We start from the raw sequence: 23126 nt of genomic DNA, 5'->3' as shown, positions 1-23126 counted from the left end.
CCTTGGACGCGGGCGACGTTGTTTGCGCCTGCGCGGGGCGATTCTCCCGTCAGACCCCGCCCGCTCGGTCCCGCCCGCGCATGCGCACAGCGCGCTTTGTTCCCCCTCCCCTCAGCGCCTCTCGCTCCCCACCATTTTGTGCCGTGATCGCCAGGTTCGCTGCTGGGTTGTGCCGTGTTCTCCTGCGCGTTCGGGCTCGAGGCCAAATATCGAAGGGGCCTTGATGGCGGAGAGTCAATCAGCGGCCGGACTGGGGGATTTCACATCCCTTGGTGGGGCCGCGGCTTTTGGTTCGGAGCCTGAAACCCGGCGGCTGAGTGAGCTGCGAGTCATCGACCTGCGGGCTGAGCTCAAGCGGCGTAACCTGGACAGCGGCGGCAACAAGAGCGTCCTCATGGAGCGGCTGAGGAAGGTGAGGGCGAAGCGAGGGGGGGGGAGCGGCGCGCGGCCATCCGGGTCCTTTGTCTGTGGCGCTCTCGGCGCCTGCGCGCTGGGGCCGGGCCCGGGTCCCTGAGGGGAGAGCGGGTCCGGGGCCCTGAGGGGAGCGGGGCTCCGCTGTTGCTGCCGCGGGGTGTTGTTGGGCACCAGCGCGTCCCCTTTGCTCCCTTGCCTTTGCGCTGTTTCACGGCACCGCTCTGTGGTGTGGCGCCCGTTCCGCCGAGCGCGGCTCGGGTTGCGCTGGATGCAATGTGAGATGGGCTCGGCCGTCCCGGCACTGCCTGACCCCGGCGTCCGCGCGTCCTTCCCCGGGTTGCTCTCCCGTTCCCCCGATGTGCACATACGTGCCTCTTCCCCGTACCTGTTGTCGTGCTTCTCCGTGCCGTTCGCAGAATGGGTAAGCTTGGAAGGGATCGCAGCGGGGCATCTGCTCCAGCAGGGTTTTGTCCTAGAACCCATGGTACAGGATTTTGTCTGAATATGTCCAGTGAGAGACTCCACACCCTCCCTGGGCAATCTATTCCAATGCATGCTTACTTGCACTGTAAAGAATTTTATCCTCCTATTGAGGTGGAACTTTCTGCACATAAGTTTCTGCCCTAATGCTTGGCACTACCACACTTGACCCGACTGCATCTCTCTGACCTTTCTGGAATGTATTCCATGAGGCCAGAACAGCACGGTCAGCCTTGGCCCTTTTGTGGGTTCTAACAGGCCTGCACATCGAGAAAAAACTCATGCACATGAGTTGCTGTAAGAGTCTCTCCCGGTTTTATACTGTTAATGTGTTTATCTGCAGAGCAGGGAGCTTTGCTCCCCATCTGTATCTTGATTTGCTTGTGGGGATGTGTTGCACCCCATTATTCAGTATTTCTGACAGGTGGTACTGCTGCCTGGCTGTATGACCTGAGCTAGGGAGAGACACCAATGTTTCTGAAAAATCCTTAAAAATGCAGTTGTGGTTAAACTCTAGCAGACAGCCAAGCACCACATAACTGTGTTATCAACACTGTTCTCAGCACAAACTCTAACCACAGCTGCTGTGAAGAGAATTAGCTGCCCCATCCAAAGTCAGTACAAATGTACACCAGCAAATAATAAAGTGGATATCATCTTGCTGTCTCCAACAGGCCATTGAGGAGGAAGGAGGAGATCCTGATGAAATTCCCGTGGCCTCAGAGCTGACCACAAAGAGAATGCCAAAAAGAGCTAGCAAAGGTACAGTGTCTGGACACATGCTAAAACTTGGCATACAAACTTGTTTTCTCCTGTTGAGTTAGTTTAATTTTAAAAAGTTGGTTTTTACCTTGTGGAAAATAGTAAAACTTTTTTTTTTATTATTTTTTTTTATTTTTTATTGCATTAATGAGCAATAACAACTTTAAACCTGTGTTCCATTAGTATATCTTGAAACTCAAAGATGAAACTGTAAATTGCAGGCGTGACCATGAGTAGAATTGTATCAGGTACAGAGCAAGCAGCTGTAGCATAAACTCCATGGAAAACCTCTATAATTATATTTCAGTTATATGTAAACTATTACATTTAACTTATGTTGCTTCAAAATATTAAATGTTGTACATGGTATTTTACATGTGACTTACTTGAGTTGCTGATAACTAGTTCTTAAAACAAATTATTGAGCTGCTTCTTTTAAGACAGGGTGGCTAAAAATAGAAAAAGAGCTGTTATCTTTGAATAGCAGTACAAGTTTGGGAGTGACAGATATGCATAAATGTGATTTGTATGTGCATAATCTTGAAAGTGAACACTAATTCTTAAATCCTTTTAATTAAGGGAGGTGTTTTCATAACAATCTTAAGGTGTTACTTTTAAATGGATTACCCAAAGGCTGTTGTGTCTTTTTAGGTATTGAAGTGCTGTGGACTGAGACTGTAGCTTTAGAAAAATACTGTAGCATTAAAAAAACCACTGTGTTGCTGGCAGTTCATGCTCCTGGTGTTTGCTTTTAATCAGCCTCTTCAGAATTATTTGTTGTAACAGATAATTCACCAAAGCTTAAACATTTTACAAAATGTAATGCTACATCTCACTGCAATGATACTGATTTTAGGAAGAAAGCCAGAAGAAGAAGGTGTGGAAGACAATGGTCTAGAGGAAAACTCTAGAGATGGGCAGGTAAGTGAAATCATGATTGTAGTTCCTAAGAATGTGTATCATGTAACCTGCAATAAATACACATTTTCCCTTTTTCTCTCTGTAGGAGGATATTGAAGCAAATCTGGATACCTTGCAGGATATTGACATGATGGATATTAGTGTATTAGATGAAGCTGAAATAGATAACAGCAGTGCTGTAGACTGTGGAGAAGATTACAGTCCTGACAATATCCTTGATTCTCTGTCTGATAATAAAGATAATGTTGAAGCAGAAATGAAAGAGCTTCCTGATCAGCTAACAGAAAATGAGGTGAGTGAGTAGAGGACTTTGTAATTTTTCAGAAGATATTTGATAGAGATACGGGCACCTGAAGAAGGTATTTCAGTAGAATATAGGACATGAATGTGATCTGATTTCTATTTTCCATTCACAACTCTCATGTCCTACTCTTATAAATGGTAAATATTTTTGAGGTTTGAAATGTTCTCACAGTAGGTGAGTCACCATCTTCCTTACCCTGCAGTATCATCTTTGCTTGCTGTGAAAGGAGCCTGGAATTGAAAATGCTGTATTAATTTCTGTATTTCCTCTTCCTGTCTGTATGTTATATGTGTTAAAGTGTATGTATGCATACACCCAGCCATCCAGGTATTTATATATATGGGGAGAGAGAAAAAAAAATTTTCAACTCAGGTAATTTGGATATCTTATCTGCAGAAATAATGCTCTGGTTTGAGGAAGCTGTGTTTCTCTGTTTTCTCATAGAGATTGATAAAAGAACTTCCTGTGTTGCTCTGTTTTGACTTGGTTTTGAGAGCAGCTTGCAATGTCATTTGCAGACAGCACAGGGATCCATGTGTCACATTCACTCACCAAATATTATCCTTCTTGGGTCCTTGTGGGTTTGTTTTATTAATTTATTTTAGGTTGCTCACTCATTAAACAGAATATATTCTTTCTTTGGCATCTGCATATCTGCTTCAACTTCTTATCATTTACCTTCTGTCACCTGAAAAGGGAGATTTTCTCAAAGCCTTTGTGTTTGATTGGTCTGTCAGCTACAGGAAAGGAAAGACCCTTGTGCCCACAAAGTGGCAGCATCCTGTTCTGGGGACCCTTCCCTGGGCAGTTCCCTGGATCAGGGGATCAGAGAGTTGTTCCAGTGCCCTGGGGAGGGTCACACAATCAGTGACCCCTGTCCCAGCTGTCCTCAGCAGAGTGTTACTCACTGCAGGCACTGGTGGTGCCCTTGAAGGACTCACACTGAACCCATTCTGGAATAACAGCAGTAATATAATAGAAAATTACAGGAGATTAAGGTTCCAGGATTGCTGGTGGTATCTGTCTGCAAAAAAACCTCACCATATTAACCAGCTTTAATTCCTAACAGAAGCTGCCTGGAGTTCATCACTCATCACACTTCTAGTACAGTTCTTACCCACCAGACATCCCTAAAAGGGAAAAGACAGCTTCAGATTGTTGCAGTGGAGCCTTCCCAAACTTCTCCCCACTTCTAACTTACTTTTATACTATTTTTACATTTAGGTCGAGCTTGTGTGACTCTGGTTTTACGTCCTGTTCAGTGGGGGTGGTCATGCCTTGCAGGTGGGTGACATCTGAGGTGACCCTTGGCACAGCTGTGCATTCTGCTGGTTCAACAACAAGAAATCTTTCTTTTCCTTTGGCTGACAGCTGCTCAGTGGCTTACAAGCTGCAATTTACCACTGAGTCCCCACTCTTGCAGGGATTTCAAGAGAGCCTGGCTGTGCTGTCTGCACCCCAACAGACCAAACAAACACAAAGACTTGGAGAGAATCTCTCCTTTCATGGGACTGAACACACAGTTGTGGCAACAGCATCCCCTTCACCTGACAGGCAATTTTGTGGTGTTCTGTAAATTAACTTCATGTAATGGATGAGTTTTGGTTGCATCTTACCCTCAGCTCTTCAAAGAAAAAAGATTTTTGGGGTATGTTTTCAGTTTGAGAAAATAAATGTACATCAGCTTCATTTCTAACTTGTTTTTTTCATTTAGAAACTAAAGTTAAAAAGTTAAAAGGGAAAGTGAAAAAACATGTTCAGTAACCACAGAAATGTGACATAAGACTTAAGAATAAATTTGAAATAGACAACGTCCTGTTGAAATTAAAATTAAAAGTGGTTGGAGAAAGATATTTAAGTATCAGGTATGTTTACACGTTGCTCCTCATTTCTGGGTTGCACTCTGAAATAGCAGTTGAGATCTGTCAAAAACTTAAAAATATTTGTTTTTCTTGAAAGGGAGAATTAAATACAGGTATATTCTCCATAAGCTACTTTGGGTAAGAAATACTTTCATTCCTTTCTTATTCTTTTAGGAAGATTATGATGAAATTGAAAACAATTTAGAAGCCTCCTCTTCTGATTTAATTGAAATGAAGGTAAACTGAAAATGTAGCTCTATTTCTTAGCTATATGTTGTAATATTAATATTTACAGAGTTCTCATGCTGCAAAAAAGAAAATGTGACCATAACATGAAATTGTAACAGAATCCAAGACCTTGCTTGGCACAGTGTTTGAATTGAGGGTGCCCTGTGGTTTTTCCCTATTGTTCTCAAACTTTCCTTCACTTTATGGCAGATAAAAAGGGTCTTGTACTGCTGATTTCTTCTCTCTCCCACAACTCTATGAAGTAGTAGCTGGGTTTGTTTTTTACTCTGTAGTTGGTGTGGTGATACACACAAACATACTTTATTGGTCTCTTTGTAATTCAGAGTTGTTGGGGAGAATGGAGTTATGGCTGATATTTTGATTCAGCTTTAATGTGCCAGAAAAGGTATTTATATAAAATACTTGTTTCCAGTGGATGGTGAAAAAAAGAGCTAAATGTAGTAGATGAATTTGTTTCGTTTTCAATTTTGGGATTGAGTAGGGAGTTGTTATTATTCTGTGTTAGACAATACATTTTATAAAATGGTCTTTCTGTGGTCTTTTTTCTCTAAACAGAAAATGGAGAAGCTTCACTTGGAGCCAGGTACTGTTAAAGAAAAACATATTCCTGTCTTTTCAACTAATACTTTTTAAACCATTAACTATTAAAAAACCCAAGCAAACAAACATAATTTGCATTATTTTTATAATGGACAATCCAGATCATGCAGGGTCATAGAGATTGGAAACCCAATCATATCCCCAGATCTGTGAAGTGATGCTTGAAATACTTCCAGTGAAATGAAATGGTTTAAAAACCTGTTAAACTACATAAGTGGATTTAGAGAAGTTTAATCACAGTTTTAAAAGCTAAATATTCTACTTGTAAACAGATCTTGTGATATTGCACACACCTTAACTCTGTTACTAAGTAGACAGCAGTGAAAGCAGTAAAAAGATATTATAGGGCATTAAAATGTAAAGATTAGTTACTGGATACAGAAGAAAGAAGAGAGTTTCTTCATGGAAATTTCATACAGATACTTTTCCCTTTCTGGACTGCAAACACACTCATGCACCATCAGAAGATGCCCAGTTCTCATGTTGGACTGTCTCTGCTAAAAGAATTTCACAGAAATTTAAAAATTGAACTCTCAGTGCCTTGATACGTTCAGTTAAGCATCTCGGACTCTGGAAGCTAACTAGAGAAGAAACAGAGCTGAACGATTTGCTGAAGAATATGAAGGCTGAGCCCGAAGTTTTTTGTTAAATCTGTGGGGGCATTTTTCTTGGCTGTTGAGGTGCTAGGGCTGATTTGGCAGGGTGTGAGAGAGCAGTTAGCGTGGTAGGTGTAACAACACTGTGTACACTAGGGTTTTCCAATCTCTGTGTAGCTTAGCAGTTCTCTTGGTGTTAGTGTGGCAGCCATGCCAGTTCCACAATTGTGATTGCTGTATTTCCCTGGTGATTAAATCTTGTGCCATTCTATTCCTGTTAAATCCGTAGAAAATGAGAAAATACTCGACATTTTGGGGGAAACTTGTAAATCTGAGCTACTTAACGAAGAACCTCCCGAAGCGGAGCGGCCGCGTGCGCAGGAAGCCAGTAACGCGGGGCCAGGCAAGAGGCTGGCTGAGGAAGAGGACGCTCTCGCTGCCGCTCAGCTGGAGGAAGATGCTTTAGCTTTGGACAGCAAATCGGCCCAAGCTTTGGCAAGGAAGGAAGCAAAGCGTTTAGTGGTAGCAAAAGGGGAGACAAGTGAACAGAGCCCCGAGGAAGAGGCCCCGGACTCTGAAGGTGTAGTGGTAGAGACCCTAAGCGATCAGAGTAGCAAACGCTCCCAAGGCCTGGAAGCCTCTAGTGGGGAGGCAGCGGAGAAAGGCGCAGGTGCCGAAGCCAGAGATAGCAAAGAAGATGGCAAGAGAGCAGAAGACAAAGCTAATTCTGAGGAATCTTCCCCTGCCACTAAAGAGTCCTCAGCCAGTGAGGGCGGTGATCAGAAAAAGAGGTTTGTTTTTTCTCCGTTCTAGACCAGATGCTATCTTTTATCATTGGTCCTTAAGTGATGCGAATAAGCTGTTTCCTTCAATTGGCCTCCGAGACTGATGAAATTGTAGCCTATTCCTAAAGGTCTCTTTTATTTCTCCATGTGCAGATATTTTTATTTTTTTTAAACGCAGTGGGTTTGATTTCTTTCCTTCATCAACCTTCAAAGGTTGTTTTCCCCAAATTACTCTTATTTATAATCATCTTCTTAATGTAAGTCTGTTTAAGAATCTGACTTCGTTATTTCTTGTCAGATTTCTTAAATCCAGTATACAAAGGTGTGTTTTCGTTTGCAACATATTTTCTGGTAGGTATTTAATTTTAGCTTTTTTCATAGTTTATATTTAGTCACTTTTCTTTCTGACTTGAATAATGTGGTGTTTTGTCTTTAGCCCTGTTGAGGAGGACAGAGATACAAAGATAATCTCAAAAGATGAGAAAGGTATGTTTTGAGACGTAAAACTTCAATGATTGCTTGGATAGTTGTTTTTCTTGGATGGGTTATTTCAGTAAAAATTTATTGCAATCTATGCAGTTGTTAAATAGCATAAATTCACCTCTTTCTACATTTTCTTATTAATGTCAAAATAATTTTCCTTTTACACATTTTTTCAGGACATGTGCATTGCACTGTTGTGTTTGTATCTTGATTTTTAAAGGTCAATGTTAATACATTACAATTATGGGTTTTTTGGCACTGGAGATGCCCACTAACAGCTGTTAGGAACCTTTTTCCAATTGTGTTTGCTTTGCTATACACTTGGAATTCTCCTTCCCATCTTCTGTTTTGCTGAAGTAATTTGGGATCCAGTATCCACATATTTAAATGCCAAAAATATTACACCTTAATATTGTCTTGAAATGATAATGATTTTATTAAATCTTTGTCCACACAGATTCTATCCATGGTGCAAATATACATCATAAACAAGAAAAAACTACTTTGATCAGTGTCAGATGCCTTTGTACTTCTTGCTTTTAATACACCAGGCAGCTGAGTCTTTGCAGCTCACCCCACCTCTCTGTTCTCTTACATGCTGCTGGCAGGTACTTCTGCACTTTCAAGTGTGGAAGTTCCAGCAATTCCTATAAAAATCAAGGAGTTCTTTATGAGGTCTGACTGCCAGCTGGACAGGAGGAATTGGATTGGTTTTAATTGGTTTTTACAACCCAGACTCACCTCCCTGTCAGCTGCTTTTTCCAAGATCCTGGATTTGCACAAGCTGCTGGACCTCCCCTGTTAGGGTCAGTTTACCTCTTGCTTCCAGTTTATAATCTCGAGTTCTCTTAATTCAGAATATTTGAAGGAGTTTTCTCTGCATGCTGTCCTTTACATAAGGACTTGAGTGTATTTTTTTTGTGGACTGAAAAAACTCTTCCTTGAGTTTGCCTTCATAGCAGCCTTCAGGAACTTGGGTGTCTGAAACCACCTTGCTCCTGCATCCCTCCCTCTGATGGATGTGCTGTATTCCATAATATTTGTTTTATCCATGTTCTGGCTTAGTGAAGAGCAGTGGTGAGAGGCAGCTGCTTGGCTGTGTAACATTCTCTGCATGCAGAGCAAAGTGACTGAGCCAGAAGGAGCCTAAAATAGTATATACAAGTCAGTTCTGACTCATACATTGCTATTTGCCCTCTTGTATGAAAGGGTTTTATTTAGGATTAAGAGTTTCCCGTATTCCATGCTATAATTCTGAAAACTGTGTCAACAAGAGTGCAGAAAAATAAATTTATGAGCTCACCCTGGTGGGGTTTGGCTGTCGATGGATGCACATCTGAAAGATTTCTCCAGTGTTGATGATTGGCTCCCAATACCTGCATTGTTCTTGGTTCAAAGTTAAATATTTTCAAGTCCCAGGATTTTGTTGTATTAAAAGTGCAGAACCATTGCAGGAGCACTTTTCAAAGTCTTGTGGGAGGACAAAACCTGACATTAAGACTGATCAATCCTTAATTAAAAAGGACATCAACATAATTCTAAAAATCTTAAAAAACTCGTTGGTAAAATAGCAGAAAAGAGAAAAATGAGCACTTTCTTCTTTCTCCAGGATTCTGGTGCCAGAGTAACTGCAGACAGTAATTTTTAAATTGTAGAGATGTGTGGAGTGAAAGCAATAAAGTCTTTGGCTCAGTTTTTTAAAACACCAGGACAATGCATACCTTTGTCCATGCACTTCTGAAATAAATGATGGCACATGTGTACTCACCTTTATACAAAGAAAAAATAATCTCTTTTTGGGTGTTTTTGTAAGAGATACAAATCACTGCACCCTTCCCTAGGAAATCTGTGTAGATATTAATTAATAAATATAAAATTAATGTTAATATAAATTTAATATTAACTGTGTTCTCAGTTACTTATATTAGTGACTGAAGTTATCAGTCCTAACTCCTGCAGCTGAGGTCAGACTCTGAATCCCAACTGTGGATCTGTGTGGGCAGAAACATAAATTTCCTTTGTTTCTTGCTGGTGAATGGCTTTCCTTGAGAGGAATTCTGCATCCCATTAACATTCCCTTGGAGTTAAGATAAAAAGGCAAGACATGAGTACATGTGGGGTGCAGACACAGTTCCCACAACTCTTCTGTCTTCTTTAAGTTACTGGGATCCATCCTGGCATGTTTTGAAGAGCCTCTGTTAATTCAGATGTGCCCTAATCTAGTTGCTTTCTTGAAGAATGGTATAAAATACTTCTGTATTAAAACTCAGTTCCACTCAAATTTTTGGACTTGTACTGCTCCTTACCTTCAGCAGAGCAAATCATGGGAGGAGAATATCACACACTACATTTCACTTGCTTTGTGATTTAAAAAAATTAACAATTTTTGTTCCTGCTCTGTTTTAATTCACATAACTATTCAAGTAATTAATCCAAATAATTAGGATTTGGGGTATGTTTTGGTTTTGTCTGTTTGTTTTCCCAACTAGGTCGCAGTGCTAGCAGTTCTGGTAGAAACTTTTGGGTGAGTGGATTGGCTTCCACCACCAGAGCTACAGATCTGAAGAATCTGTTTAGCAAATATGGGAAGGTAAGGGGTTATTTCTGTTGGTTTGTTTGAAACTGTGTTAATAAGACTTTTTAAACTCTCATCACTGGAAGTACCCATGAAAGGAATCTAATGATCAAAAATATTGTGGGATATCAAGGAAAAATCACTGAAGTACACACTGAATGACTGGGAGTTTTTATTCTGTTGCTCAAAATATATAAAAATAAATACGAAATTCCATTTGTGATTCTTTGTTTGAAATACTCAGTAACTGTATACACACACTTCTGTGCTGCAGTATGGTATTTTCACCTGCTGAAAATTCAGTCAACTGAATTTAAAGCTTATTAAAGATTTCTTTAGGACTAAGTAAAATATGCAGTAAATGTTGAGAATTACTATGGAATATCTTAGGAATTGCCTTAGTAACTTAAATTTTAATTTATCAAGAGTTGGCAGTTCCTTTGAAAAACACTTGTTTGGGTAGTTTGGGATATGGGTAGGTGTTTTTTGGTCTTGCAGTTGCTGTCAAGGACAGTGAAAATGTCAAATCTCCCTGTCAGCTGGAAAATTAAAAGTACAATAAAAGGTTGATGCCAGAGCCATCAGTAAGGATTTTTGTCAGACCTTTGAAGCCTATTAACAGGTAACTACCAGCAGACTGTAGTAAAAGCAAATTGTATGTGCTGACAATCAACCATTGGATGTTTTACTGATGAAAATACTCTGGAACTTAAATACAACTTTACAAATAGGTACAAAAATTGATTGATTGTAGCATAGCTTGGAGTTTGAAAGTCATGGGACTGGTAAAACCTTTTTAATGCTCCTTGCAATGCAATACTTAAATCGATTAGCTTTGAATTCCATCTGGTAACCTAAAATGTTGATCATGGAGATGTGCCACAAAAATTTAAATGTAATTAAAAGCTAAACAACAGCCAACCTAGCATTTGGTTCTAGATAGATGCCATGGTACCATTGAGTAATTTAAATAAAATGTTGTTATTTTCTTCAGGGGCAGAGCTTCGTGGAAGTAGATGTGCTTGTGCAATAAAACAAATGCTCAGAAGTAGGTTATTTATTCAGCTGTACTTTAAAACATCTCTCCTGAAATATGATTGATTTCTGTTTTACAAAGTGAACTGTACTGAATATCTGAGCATATATAAACACCATTTTTGTGACATTTTCAAGCTAGTTTTTGGGGAAACTTCATGTTTCTTAAAGATTGCAGATAACATTGTTGATCTGCCTCAGCAGTAACATAAAAACATTTTTTTGAAGGAAGGTAGCACTTAGCAGCTGAGCATTAATGTGGAAATTTGCTTAAAAATTTGTGTTGATTTTTACTATTTCATACTAAAGGAAAACAATGTTGATGTAAAGTTAGATGCCTTTTAAAAAAGCTTTATTGTCACGTGGGGGCTCTTTCTTTGGAAAATAATTCAATCTTTAGCTCCCACCTCTTGATTCAGCTTTTGTAGCATTCCACAGATAACAGAAGCATGGTTGGCTCCAAGCAACGCTCCCTCTGTATTTGTTAATCTCTCAAAACCTGAACTTTCCTACCTGGTAGTGGCCAGGAATTAAAAACAACAGAAGTGGAGCTTGTGCTTGGTGCTGTTTAAGCATGGGGACTTGTCACAGGGAGAGTAATTCCAGGTTTTTTTGGGAAGGTGGTGGGGGCCAAGGTGGTGACCAACGCTCGCAGTCCCGGCGCTCGCTGCTACGGCTTTGTCACCATGTCCACAGCCGAGGAGGCCACCAAGTGCATCACCCACCTGCACAAGACAGAGCTGCATGGCAAGATCATTTCTGTAGAAAAAGTGAGTACTGGGCCTCAGAGATGCTGAGTTCCCACCAGATTGTGCAAATGATCGAGGCCACATTCTCAGCTGATGATGTGCAAAATAAATTTCAGGCAAAAAATGAACCTGCTGGGAAGAAGACAAGTGAAAAAAAAGAGACTGAAGCAAAGAGAGAAACAGTCAGTGAGAGGTACTGTGTTAAAAATTCTCCTACCAAAGATGTTTTGTTGTGCTTCAGTCTGTTGATGTCAGGGAAAAGTAAAGTTGCAGTAAGAATTTCTGTGGCAAACATTCAAAAAGAGGAGACATGGACTTTTTTCATCTTTTACTACAAGATAGACTTTAGTTGATGTTCAGTGCCTAAATTGAAATGTTTCTATTGTGTGCCTTAAAGTAGGCATTGGAAAGGTGCATTTTCAAGCACACCTTTTAATTAAACCATATTTAAGGTTTAATAATGATTGTGGGACTTTCACGTCTTAAATCTGTAGGAAAGACCATGTGAGAATTTTGATCTGTGTCACTGTTTCTTCATTTCCTTGTGTCTCATTGGAATAGGGTTTCCTCCAGGTCCCAAACAGTTAAAACAGAGTTGTCCAAGATCTGTTCCCAGATCATGTTCCTCTTGAGCATTGTGCTCTTGCTCTCCAGCATTGCTGAAAGAGGCGTTAAGAGAGTGAATCAAGCACTGAGAACTTTGCCTTCTTGAATAATCTTCTTGAGGCATAACTTCTGTTAAATGCTACTTGCTGAGAGTTTTTTGCTATTATTTCACCCAGTTGCCTGACAAAAAATGTTTTATTGTCATGTTGTCTAAAAAACTGTGGGCATTAAGCATGTGGGGGTGTGAATTTGTCTTCATGCTTCCAGCTGAGCTCTTGAATCCTGGCCAAGTTTGTTGACTACTGCACAGGATGATCTGAATATCTTGTTTTATGGTGCAGGAAGTTGTGGAAGGAAATATTTGGAAATCCTACTATGATTGTTATCACATCAGAGTTCTACTTTGTTGTTGGCATTTCCCTTGAATTTTTTTTTTCTCTTAGTCTGTATTCGTCTAATCTGTATCAATATCTATCCACAGACCTGGTGGTGCTAAAAGGGATGAGAAATCTGACCAAAAAGATGATCCTAAAAAGACAGAAGATAAAGATGAAAAGGAAAAAAAAGATAAAGATGACCAGAAGTCTAGTTCATCAGATCAGCCTAAAACTATTAAATCAGGTAATTTAGTTTTTGGTTTTTTTATACAGATATGTTGATGTAGGAATATTTAATTGTAGATAGTTCTTTCCAAAGATTCTAGGATTGTTTCACATTCTTAGTTGGAAATCCAAAATGAGTAAGGGGAAGGGGAGATGTTTAATATTGTGCAATCCTTAAGAGAAGTATCTGGATTGAAAGGAGTGAAATAATTTATTTTGAAGAGAGGGTTAAATGCCCATTTCAACATTTTAGAGAGCATGGTGTAGGTCATGTAATTTGATTGTTCCTTTCCACTTCTGATTTATTTAGGAAGTAAAGGAACAGAGAGAACAGTAGTCATGGATAAATCCAAAGGAGAACCTGTTATTAGTGTGAAAACATCTACTACATCAAAGGACAGAGTAAGTGATGCTTCTGTATGGGAAAGATTTTCCTTAGAAACAAATCCTGAATCCTGCCAGGCTCTATATAACCCACACTTGTCTTGCCAGTTTGTTCAGTCAGAGTTTCTATAACATGGTTTTAATTCATAAAATACCTCTCATTTGGCTGGTGCAGCACTCAAATCCTGCCAAACAAATAGGGCAAGGTATTATTGTACTAACACATGGTGTCTGTAATGGTAAAAAAGAACAGCTTTTGGAAAAAAACAGCGACCAAGCTTTGAGATGTGAACTGTACAAATGGAAACAGAGCTCAGAGTATTGCTTGTGATGGTTGTCCTTTAATAAATTAAAGTTTCTCTTTTAAATACAGAGCGTTAAAAGCCAGGACCGCAAATCAGAGAGCAGAGAGAGACAAGGGATTGTCCCCTTTGACAAAATCAAAGCACAGAGGAAAATGAGGGAGGCAGAGCAGCGCCGGTAAGAGCAGCACTGACATTGTTTGGGTTTTTTTCCCTAAAACAGATACAATTTTCATTTCCAGTAAAATAAAACAGGTAGAAAAAGGCCTCCAGTTTCTTCTCCCCACTTGCAATTTTTTTAATATTTTTATGGGTATCTGTTGAACTTAATTTAGGTGTTTAATTATTTTTGATGGGGCCATTTCTTTGTTTTCATATATTTAATAGATTTCATAGTGTTTAAAGGTGATAACTGCCATCCATCAAATTCCTTGCTAGAACTGTGATCTAAATTCCATGTTCTCCCCACATTGCAAAACTTCTATTCCTCACCTAAAAGTAGTCAGATTGAACAGGAGGAAAATGTTTTTGTTATTTTTATTGAGGAGGAAAAAGTTTTCTCCCTCATAGTTAAATTCCTGAGCTTTATTGGAGTCATTATTCATCATACCATCTTACCTTTCTTTGAAGACAGAAAATATAATAAAATATTCTTCACAGATACTTTATTTCAGTATAAGAAATGAACTGTGGACATTTGGATTCAGATTCTCCTGATCCTATAGAAGCATTTGTGGGCATTTGGATTCAGATTCTCTTGACCATACCGAAGTATTTTCCCCTGGGGATGGGTTTTGGGAGAGTCATTTGAACAGTCTCTAAAGAAATTTGTGTCCACTGAGTGTGTTTTCTCCACACGTATTAATTTCAAGGGGATGATGCAAGTTTGCAGCCACTGTGGTTTTAATTTTTAACACTCTTTTAACTTCCTTTCTTTGGTGAAGTATGAGACGTGTAACTTCTGTCTCTGCTCAAACAGCACCCGCGAGCGCCGGGAGCGGCAGCAGCACCTCCAGACCATCCGCGAGCGGGAGGAGAGGGAGAGGCTGGAGATCGCTCGGGAAAGGCTGGAAATCGAAAGGCAGCGCCTGGAACGGGAACGGATGGAGAGGGAGAGGCTGGAAAGGGAACGGATGCACATCGAGCACGAGAGGAGGAGGGAGCAGGACCGGATCCAGCGTGAGAGGGAGGAGCTGCGGCGCCAGCACGAGCAGCTGCGCTACGAACAGGAGCGGCGCTCTGCCATGAGGAGACCCTATGACATAGATGGCAGGTAAAGCCACCAAATCCTGATGATGCCAGTGGGAAATGGCACTGCCATGTTTTGTCTCATGTGCCTGGACTGGAAAAGTCATACACGTGCTCTCAGCAGTTGTTGGTTGCACTGAGATGGTCGTGTTTAACAGCCCAGGTTTTTCAACACCCTTTTGAACTCAATTTTCCTTCTTTTGGTTTGGAAGGAGAAACAATATCAAAAGGCATTTGTTATCTGGGCTGAAATGAGTTTGTTCTTTCTTTCAGGAGGGATGATCCGTACTGGCCAGAGGCAAAACGAATGGCCATGAATGACAGGTACCACTCAGACTTCAGTCGCCAGGATCGCTTCCATGACTTCGATCACAGGGATCGTGGGCGTTACCAGGAGCATTCAATAGACAGGTTGGTGTCTTACCTCCACTGCTGCCTGAGAACAAAAGACAAAAATATGTACTTCATGTCACAGTTGTGCTTAGTTTGCATTTTATTTTTCAAGTGCTACCTAGTGGCTGTGGAATTTCTCTTCTAAAATCATGAAAAGATCTGTACTATGCCATGAGTTAAAGCTTCTGGCAGGCTTGGTCAGAGTGTTTTTGCAGTGCTGTTTCACATATTCGTAATATTCTGAAAAAATTCTCAATAATATTGTACGTACCTAGAATTTTAACAAGAACGTTTTGGTTTAGATGTTAGGACTAACTGTGTTTCCCAGGAATACAAAATGTGGCACGTTTTCCATATGTTCCAGGTGTTTATGCCTTTTGTGGATAATATGGCATGATGTGGGAGCAGGATTTTTCATCTGTGTTGTTAAATAAATGGATTTTTATAGACTGCTGTATGTTTTACTATCACAGTCTGATTCTAATTGTCTGTTTCTAGGAGAGATGGATCCAGAACAATTATGGGAGATCGGGATGGACAAGTGAGTTGCTTTATAGCATTACAGAAATATCTTTACATCTTACAACCTGGTTTTCTATAGTGTGTCTGTCAGATTACATTTCAGTAGTTGAGAATTACATTATATCTACCCAAAAATACTGGAATAATCAGATTGTTTTGTTTACTTCAATAAGATGAAATTCAATTCAAAGACTTGTTTATTATAAAAGTTAGATATAGTTATTCTTATAGAAATCAAAGCAAGCGAGTTGTGTCAAAATACAGTATTCCAAAAGATTGCATAGAAAAGGCAAAGGTACAAAATCACTCTTGTGAGGTTATATGGTAGTAACAGCTGACCTGTAGAGATGTTTGTGGTTGAGGGTTGGGGGAAAGACCTTCAGGGCTCATTCAAACAGTGACAGATGAATTTTATGGGTCATAGTGTCCTCAGTGGCCTTTACTGTGAGGTTTGGAGAGTTGGGCTGATGGAAATATCCTGAAGGTCAAGAGCAGTAAATGCAAAGTCCTGGGCTGATCTTACCAATGTGCATGAATAACTCATGGGAGGGAGGATGCAGATTAGATGTAACAACATGCCACTCAGTGGTGCCCATTGCAAAGCCAAGAGTCAGTGAGCACAGACTGGAACACAGTTCCATCTGAAGAGGATTAAAATCCCCTGTAACTGGGAACACTGGAACGGGTTGCATGGAGAGCCTGTGAAGTCTCTAGCTGGGACAGCCTGGACCTGGGTGACCCTGAGCAGATGTCAGGAGGTCCCTTCCCTCCCTCCCAGATGGTTGTGAGCTGGAGCAATTGGAGGTGTAAGCAGTGAGCAGCTGTGTAAGAGCTCTGTGCCTTCCAGCATTACCCAGACGAGCGCCACGGAGGCCCCGACCGGCACTCGCGGGACTCGCGGGAGAGCTGGGGAAGCTACGGCTCCGACAGGAGGATGAGTGAGAGCAGAGGGATCCCCCCACAGTCACGGTTAGTACTGAAACACCTCTTCTCCTGCACCTAAAGAGTGGTTCCATATGTCAGAGTTTTTGGAAAATGTTCTTTTTTTTCCAGCTTTCACCAAAGGTGTGTTGGATGGACTACAAATTATTTGATGTCTTGTGCATCAAAACAGGCACTCACCTAATCTTTTTAATAACTTCACATCTTAAAGTCATAATGCTTTCCATTCGTTTTAACTAACATTCCTATCAAAGCTTGCCATTTTCAGGATAGTGGTTCTCCCTCAATATCTTCTTTAGTCATCATGTAAGTCAGTTTGAGCAGAAAAATTCTGAGACTTTACTTAACAGATAGCAGTATAAATATTGTAAGATTCACATGAGCCTTGGTAAGACATTTGAGTAAGTTTGTGACTTAGAGTCAAACATTAAAACTACTCCATGTGCTCTGGCTCATGTGAGATGATGGGAATTTCCTGTCTTTACAGGGATGGACGTGACTGGGGAGATCACAGTCGGAAGTTTGAAGGGCACCAAGACCGTTCCTGGCAGAGCAGCGTGGATGGAGGGATGATAGGACGGGATCATGAGAGATGGCAAGGTATGGTTCTTGCACAGCTCCTTATTTATCCTTGAAGTAGAGCTCTTGCTGTGGATATAAAGGGACCATTTGAACTTTTTTAGGTGGCGGTAGAGGCAGACCTGGCCATGTGATGCATCGTGGAGGAATGTCAGGGTAAGAACTTTAAAAGGAGCAAAGTGTTTGTTTTCCTGTTAAGGGACATTTCTTCTATTTAAATTGGCCAATGAAACATTTTATGGGAGTATCAGTTATCTAATTTGCTACTTCAATGTTAAGGAATAATTAAATATCCCCATGTTTTTTATGTAGTACATTTTATGGGAGAGTGAAAACAAAAAGAACACCCATTCTAGCAACCTTAGTGTACTAGCATGAGAGAATACTAAAATGTCTGAATCCCTTTCCAGGCGTGGCAGTTTCATGCAGGGTGGCAATCAGAGTCAGATCATGCACGGAGGAGGAATGCAAGGAGAAGGATTTGCTGGCCAGGAAAGGGCAAACAGACCGAACGATCCTCGTTTCAACCGTCGCTACTGATTGTGTTTGGTTTTTAATGCAAGGTGGCAAGTGAAACAAATCTGTTACCCAGGGTTACCATTAATTGTAACTTATGGGCTACTGTAAGTGTAATTTTTTTTAAGCTGCTGCCATATTATGTCACTCAATCCAATGTGAACTCATTTGTTTTGTAAGGTGTTGTTCATATCCCATTTAAAAATGTTTGTTAATGAAGCATTCCATTTTCCATAAATAAACGCCAGTTTACAGTTACTTGCTTTGTTTCAGCAGTCCCTGTCAAACAGATTTCTTCAGCTGTGTGTTAAACTGTAACTTCGTTTCAAAGATGAAGTGTCAAAATGCCTTACAGGTGTCCCTTTGCACTCCCAGAAACAGTGAAATATTGTGTTTTTCTTCACAGCTGTCAGTTACCAACCCATGTAACCATGGCCCATGTGCCACCATGAGAGAACATCAGATCACAGCTGCCAAAGCTGGAATGCCCTGCCACTGCAAAATTGCCACAGGAGCTTGTAGAGCAAGTGGTGAAGAATTCATCTGGTGTCATGTGCTATTGCACATAATGTCTGAAAAGCATTTCAGACACATAATGTCTGAAAAAGGAGTTAAATTCTGTGTTAGCAGCATAGCTTCTGTGAGACAGCACAGAGGTGCTTGTCAGGATCACTTTATTTAGCTTCTGATAAATCAGGGTAGTCCAAAATTCCACCAGTCTTATAGCCCAGTAATTTTACCTAGGAGTCCATAATTTCCTTAGAAGCAGCCACTGGCTCTGCTTTGGCATAATTTTGTGTTGAGGATTTGACATGATTGAGATTGGTGCAAGTGATCTGTTGCTTTGTCATAGCCAAGTTATAATTTGTCTTCATGCAGACATTCTCTGGAGCAACATGATCTTAACCTTACCCTAAAAATGGCTTTTATGATGCCAAGAGGAAAAAAACTCCTGTTACTTTCATTTGTAGGGTCACTGGGCTTTTCCATCTCTGATGGAAAAAAATTCTTCTCTAATGAGAAGGAGGTTTTTTATGAGTTGCCTGAAGATATTTTTTCATTCATTGATGGAAAAAGCATATTACAATGACAAAGCTTTGGAGAGCAATCATCAAAGGGCAAAGAAGTGGTACAGAAGATCCTGAAAAGCATGGAGAGTTTAAGTTCTTGGCATAGAAGAGGTGCAGTGTTCTGTTTGTACATGGTGTGCCTTGCCCAAAGTGGTTCCATTTGGTTTGTAGTAAAGCCAGAGAGAGGAAGACTAGATGAATGTCAGGATCTCTGGTGGGAGGTTTGGCCTGGTGAGAAGGGGGAGTAGACCTGGAACCCAAGTTGTGCTCCTTCAAGAGCAGTGGACATTGGAAAGTTAGAGAAGAAATGGTGCATTAATAGAGAGGCTATTTGGGTTCTGGGGTGCAGTGAAACATCTGGCACCTGCAGGACAGAGCTCAAGGTTTACTGAGCTTGAAGCTTCCTCTGGACCATCTGGTTTAAGAGCTGCTGATGGACCCATCCTTCAGGAATTAACATAAGCCATTTGCATCTTAGCCAAATCCTCTGAAATCTATGGGCAGTTGGCTTCATCGTGTTATCTATTTGTTAAAAAAGGAAACAAAACTGCAAATCCTTCTTCATCCTCATGTTCTATATTTGCTTCCTGACTTTTGTAAGGACTCATCTCTCCTCCTGCTGTTTCCTGTTCTGCAGCTGTGTTTGGCACATTCTGTAATTGTAACAATCCTATCAAAGAGGGTTAAAAACACAGAATCAATTTGTAACTTTTATTTTACAAGTGGTGCCCTCCAGGCCACTGGTGCTCCTTACATTTGCTTGGGCTGTGACCGAAAAGTGACCTTGTGAAAGTTTTCATCCACATTAAAACGAAAATGTGCACAGTCTGCCAATTGGGGCATAGTGCAAGCTAACAAATGGTTTCATGCAGATAAATTTTGATCAGTTACTCTCCCCTGTACTTTTATAATCCTCCTAGGCCATCTTTTACAGCATCTTTTACTGTAACCTTGGATTTTTAATTTTTTTTTTGAACTCTTGTTGGCTTGGTTTGAATTAGATGGCATTCACCTTCAAGATTAATTCAGCTTCAGGATAATCTATTTCATTTCTAAGTTTTAGAACAGCTGTTCTTAGCACATGGCCATCACTTCATCACAACTATCTGTGATTCCTGGAGCCTTGGATCAGTGCTAAGACAAAGCAATTATTCCACTCTGCAGGCTAAAACCAACCCAAATACAAATGGAAGTTCCACCGAAGTCTTTTATTGTAGCCCTTACACAGCCAAGCTGCCCTCCAGAGCGGTGGACTGAGAATCCTGTTCATTTCACAAGATCCTTCACGTATTTCCAGCCTTCCACTGTGTATTCACAGGCCCTGGTGGGAGCTACAGACAAGGCAGACATGACTCTGTGCACCCCTGCAAGCAAAGCGGAGAAGAATTACCCCAAGATCATCATTCAAGCCAAATTTCCCGATTTCCAACACCACCACTGTAAATCTCTTTAAACCCTGAGCATTTGTGACACAGAAATTCCAACTTCAGGGTCTGTACATGAGCTAAGACAATTACAGGACTGAGCTCAGTTCTTTAAGTCCTGTTTTATTTCTGGCCTTGCCACAGTTACAGTTCTGGACATGTCACAGTCATTTGTGGATTGTGTTTCCCCACAATTACATAAAGATTCTTTGCTACACCATAAAACCTGTGTATTACTAGGTATTTATAACAGGCTTTGGCATTCAAGCAAAAATGCCTAAAATTATAATAGCAATGGGAATGCTCATCCTTTCTGAAAAGCCAAAGACTGAGCTCAGAATCAGGTAGTGAGCAGTTATTTTACCTTTATTCCAGTAAGCAGAGAGGGAAAAGTCAATTTTTGGAGTGGGTGGGAGCTAGGAAAAAGAGAGAGAAAATATCAGCACTTGAGGGGTTTCACTTGGAATTCACATCACCTTGGCAAAACCTCTTGACCTCAGATCTCAAAAATACTTGGGTGCCTACTCTCCATAAGCCTCAAAAGTGACCAGACATGATGCTTAAAGTCTGGGCTTTGCTCTTTCCTGCAATATAAAGTAGGTGCAAAAGATAGAACATGTTATTTAGGTGCTCCTGAAAAATCATCTCCTTGGGTGTCTCTGTTAGTTTATAATTGTTTGTAATATGAAGAATCTTCTCAAACTTTAAGCAAAGGTTTCTTATTTTCTGAGGATTTTAAAAACTAAGAGCTACTCATAGAGGAGGGGCCTCTTCAAGCAATTTAAATTCAACTTGAGTTGTTAGCAATGTGAAAAAATGGGAGGATAATATTTTCATTGTTTTTCTTAAAAACAAGTAGGATCCTTCAGAAGAAAACTACATAGTGAAATACCTCCCAGAGCATGTTTGCAATTCCCCCCCTTGACCCTGCATAGGCTGCTTACCCCTCTCCTTTGAAATAACATCTGTGAGCAATGTCTCTGCCCCAAATTTAGCATTTTATTCGCCTTCCATTTCAATCCTCTTCAAAATATTTGCAATGTGAAATCCAGTTTCAGCAGTAAAACTCCTGCCAGGCTCACCAGAATCAGAATATCACCCCTATATTTTCTCTTCCTGATTCAGAGATGTTTGTGTTGCAGGGATCACCCGAGCAGCCCTTACCTCCCAGCCCAGGTAATCTGTCCACTCTTGGATAGTTGGAGGCAGCGTTTCTTGAGCTTTTCTGAGTGCTTCAGCACCTTCTATGCCACTGCCCAGCAGCCCCTGGTCATGTGCCACGTACACAGCAGCTCCAGCCAGGCCTCCTTTGATCAGAAACCTGAAAGAATTGGAAGCAGAACAGTTCAGTTCATGTTCTGACCATCAGTGCATCTCTTTCAGTGGTTGTGACTGCCAAAGAGGGTATCAGGAAAGAAATCTCATGTCTTACTGGAGGTAAAAATCAGCAGAAAAATACCTACCTATGTTTCTTGCCTTCCCAGGACAACTACTGCCTGTCAGCCCCTTGAAACTACTTCTAATTCACATTTTATCAGTGTTGGTTTTCAATATAAAAATAAGAAAGTGTCAAGTTCCTCAAGAACATGTGCCACTTTTTAAAGCCTGAGAATCACTGGCATATTCCTCTGCTGAAAGCAACTAAAGAATTCTGCAGTGGGCGAGCCATCCATGTTAATAATGTGGTTCTTCTTGATAAATCTGATATTTATCTAATAAATCTGACAGATACCAAGATCTTATTATGCTCAGTGAACACCTGGCCATGGTGTTTGCATTGCCAAGGCTTTTAAAGTTTCCTGCATGATGTGCAGTTACCAGTTTTACTGCTGTGATGGCAACCTACAAAAGGGAAGACGGGAAGAGAGTATTTGGCATTTATTGGCATTTCCATTCTAAATAAGAGATCGGAGGTAAGTGACTTTCTCAGATACACAGAGGAATGTTTTCCCTTTAAAAAAAAACAGCCAAAGTTATTGTACAACCCAAAACTTGGCAGACAGCGGTACTGCAGTAGTAGGACAGATACAATAGAGCTGACAAGAGCGAACCAATTTTTAAAGTCGTCTATTCACACGCATTTCGGGGAAAAGCGATTTTTCTGCTAAAATGCACTGTTGGCTCCCAAGGATACCCTTCCGCACTTCCTGTGGGTGTACGAGCAGCTCGAGCCCCGCGCTACTCCCGGGTTTTGTTACGCGTCCATGTCCGCCCACAGGGAGCTGCAGGGCCCTCCCGGCGTGTACGAACACACACGGGGAGCTGCGGGGGCAGGCGAGGCCAAGGGCGTGCAGTGAAGCCAGCAGAGCCACGGACAGGGCCGGCCGCGGGCCTGGGGACGGGCCGGGGACAGCGGTGAGCACTGAGGCGCGGGGAGCACGGGGGGAACGCCGTGCGGAGGGTGCGGGGGAGCCGAGCCGAGCCGGGCCGGGCCGGGCCGGGCCGGGAGGGTGGGCAGGGCCCGCGGGACTCACTTGACAACGGGCAGCAGGCGGGCGGCCATGGCGGCGGCGGCACCGGGACCGTCACGTGCGCGCGCGGCCCCGCCCGCGCCGCCGGCGTCAGGGGCGTGAGGGGACGGGCAGGGCTGAGGGCGAGAGGGGACGGGCAGGGCTGAGGTTGTGAGGGGAGTGAGGGGACGGGCAGGGCTGAGGGCGAGAGGGGACGGGCAGGGCTGAGGGGCGTGAGGGGACGGGCAGGGCTGAGGGCGTGAGGGGCGTGAG

The 23126-nt window shown here is 41.5% G+C and overlaps 2 protein-coding genes across 3 annotated transcripts; one reads left to right on the top strand and one right to left on the bottom strand.

Moving 5' to 3' along the window:
- Positions 1-123: 123 nt before the first annotated feature.
- LOC110475767 (scaffold attachment factor B1) lies at positions 124-18165 on the top strand. Of its 2 annotated transcripts, none has more exons than XM_021540138.4 (21): positions 124-412; positions 1569-1656; positions 2513-2577; positions 2663-2869; positions 4918-4980; positions 5548-5575; positions 6478-6979; positions 7410-7459; positions 9946-10046; positions 11687-11836; positions 11932-12008; positions 12903-13042; positions 13334-13425; positions 13781-13887; positions 14689-14982; positions 15231-15368; positions 15849-15891; positions 16720-16841; positions 17302-17414; positions 17498-17549; positions 17804-18165. In XM_021540138.4, exons 1-21 carry the CDS (start codon positions 224-226, stop codon positions 17931-17933), a joined length of 2751 nt encoding a protein of 916 aa, XP_021395813.1. In that variant the 5' UTR covers positions 124-223; the 3' UTR covers positions 17934-18165. The 2 variants fall into 2 exon arrangements, with proteins under 2 accessions (XP_021395813.1, XP_085418600.1); XM_085562474.1 differs by lacking the exon at positions 124-412 and adding an exon at positions 501-835.
- Positions 18166-19676: 1511 nt separating this feature from the next.
- On the bottom strand, positions 19677-22936 carry MICOS13 (mitochondrial contact site and cristae organizing system subunit 13). Its single transcript, XM_021540139.4, has 4 exons — positions 22878-22936; positions 21568-21724; positions 20768-20819; positions 19677-20343 (listed from the first exon to the last, which is right to left on the bottom strand). The coding sequence occupies exons 1-4, from the start codon at positions 22904-22906 to the stop codon at positions 20246-20248; spliced, it is 336 nt and encodes a 111-aa protein (XP_021395814.1). The 5' UTR covers positions 22907-22936; the 3' UTR covers positions 19677-20245.
- Between the last annotated feature and the right edge of the window lie 190 nt (positions 22937-23126).

Source organism: Lonchura striata, chromosome 28 (assembly GCF_050655825.1).
Source record: "Lonchura striata isolate lonStrDom1 chromosome 28, ASM5065582v1, whole genome shotgun sequence".
NCBI lineage: Eukaryota > Metazoa > Chordata > Aves > Passeriformes > Estrildidae > Lonchura > Lonchura striata.
The sequence above is the reverse complement of the archived record's forward strand: the minus strand, read 5'-3'. Positions and strand labels throughout refer to the sequence as shown.

Excerpts from the sequence above, each read along its gene's own strand:
- MICOS13 (XM_021540139.4), bottom strand. The coding sequence starts at position 22,906 with ATGGCCGCCCGCCTGCTGCCCGTTGTCAA. Across the intron at positions 21,725-22,877 it reads CGCCTGCTGCCCGTTGTCAA|GTTTCTGATCAAAGGAGGCC; the intron begins GTGAGTCCCGCG and ends CAATTCTTTCAG. Across the intron at positions 20,820-21,567 it reads CAGATTACCTGGGCTGGGAG|CTCCCACCCACTCCAAAAAT; the intron begins GTAAGGGCTGCT and ends TCTTTTTCCTAG.
- LOC110475767 (XM_021540138.4), top strand. The coding sequence starts at position 224 with ATGGCGGAGAGTCAATCAGCGGCCGGACTGGGGGATTTCACATCCCTT. Across the intron at positions 1,657-2,512 it reads GCCAAAAAGAGCTAGCAAAG|GAAGAAAGCCAGAAGAAGAA; the intron begins GTACAGTGTCTG and ends TACTGATTTTAG. Across the intron at positions 13,888-14,688 it reads AGGGAGGCAGAGCAGCGCCG|CACCCGCGAGCGCCGGGAGC; the intron begins GTAAGAGCAGCA and ends CTGCTCAAACAG.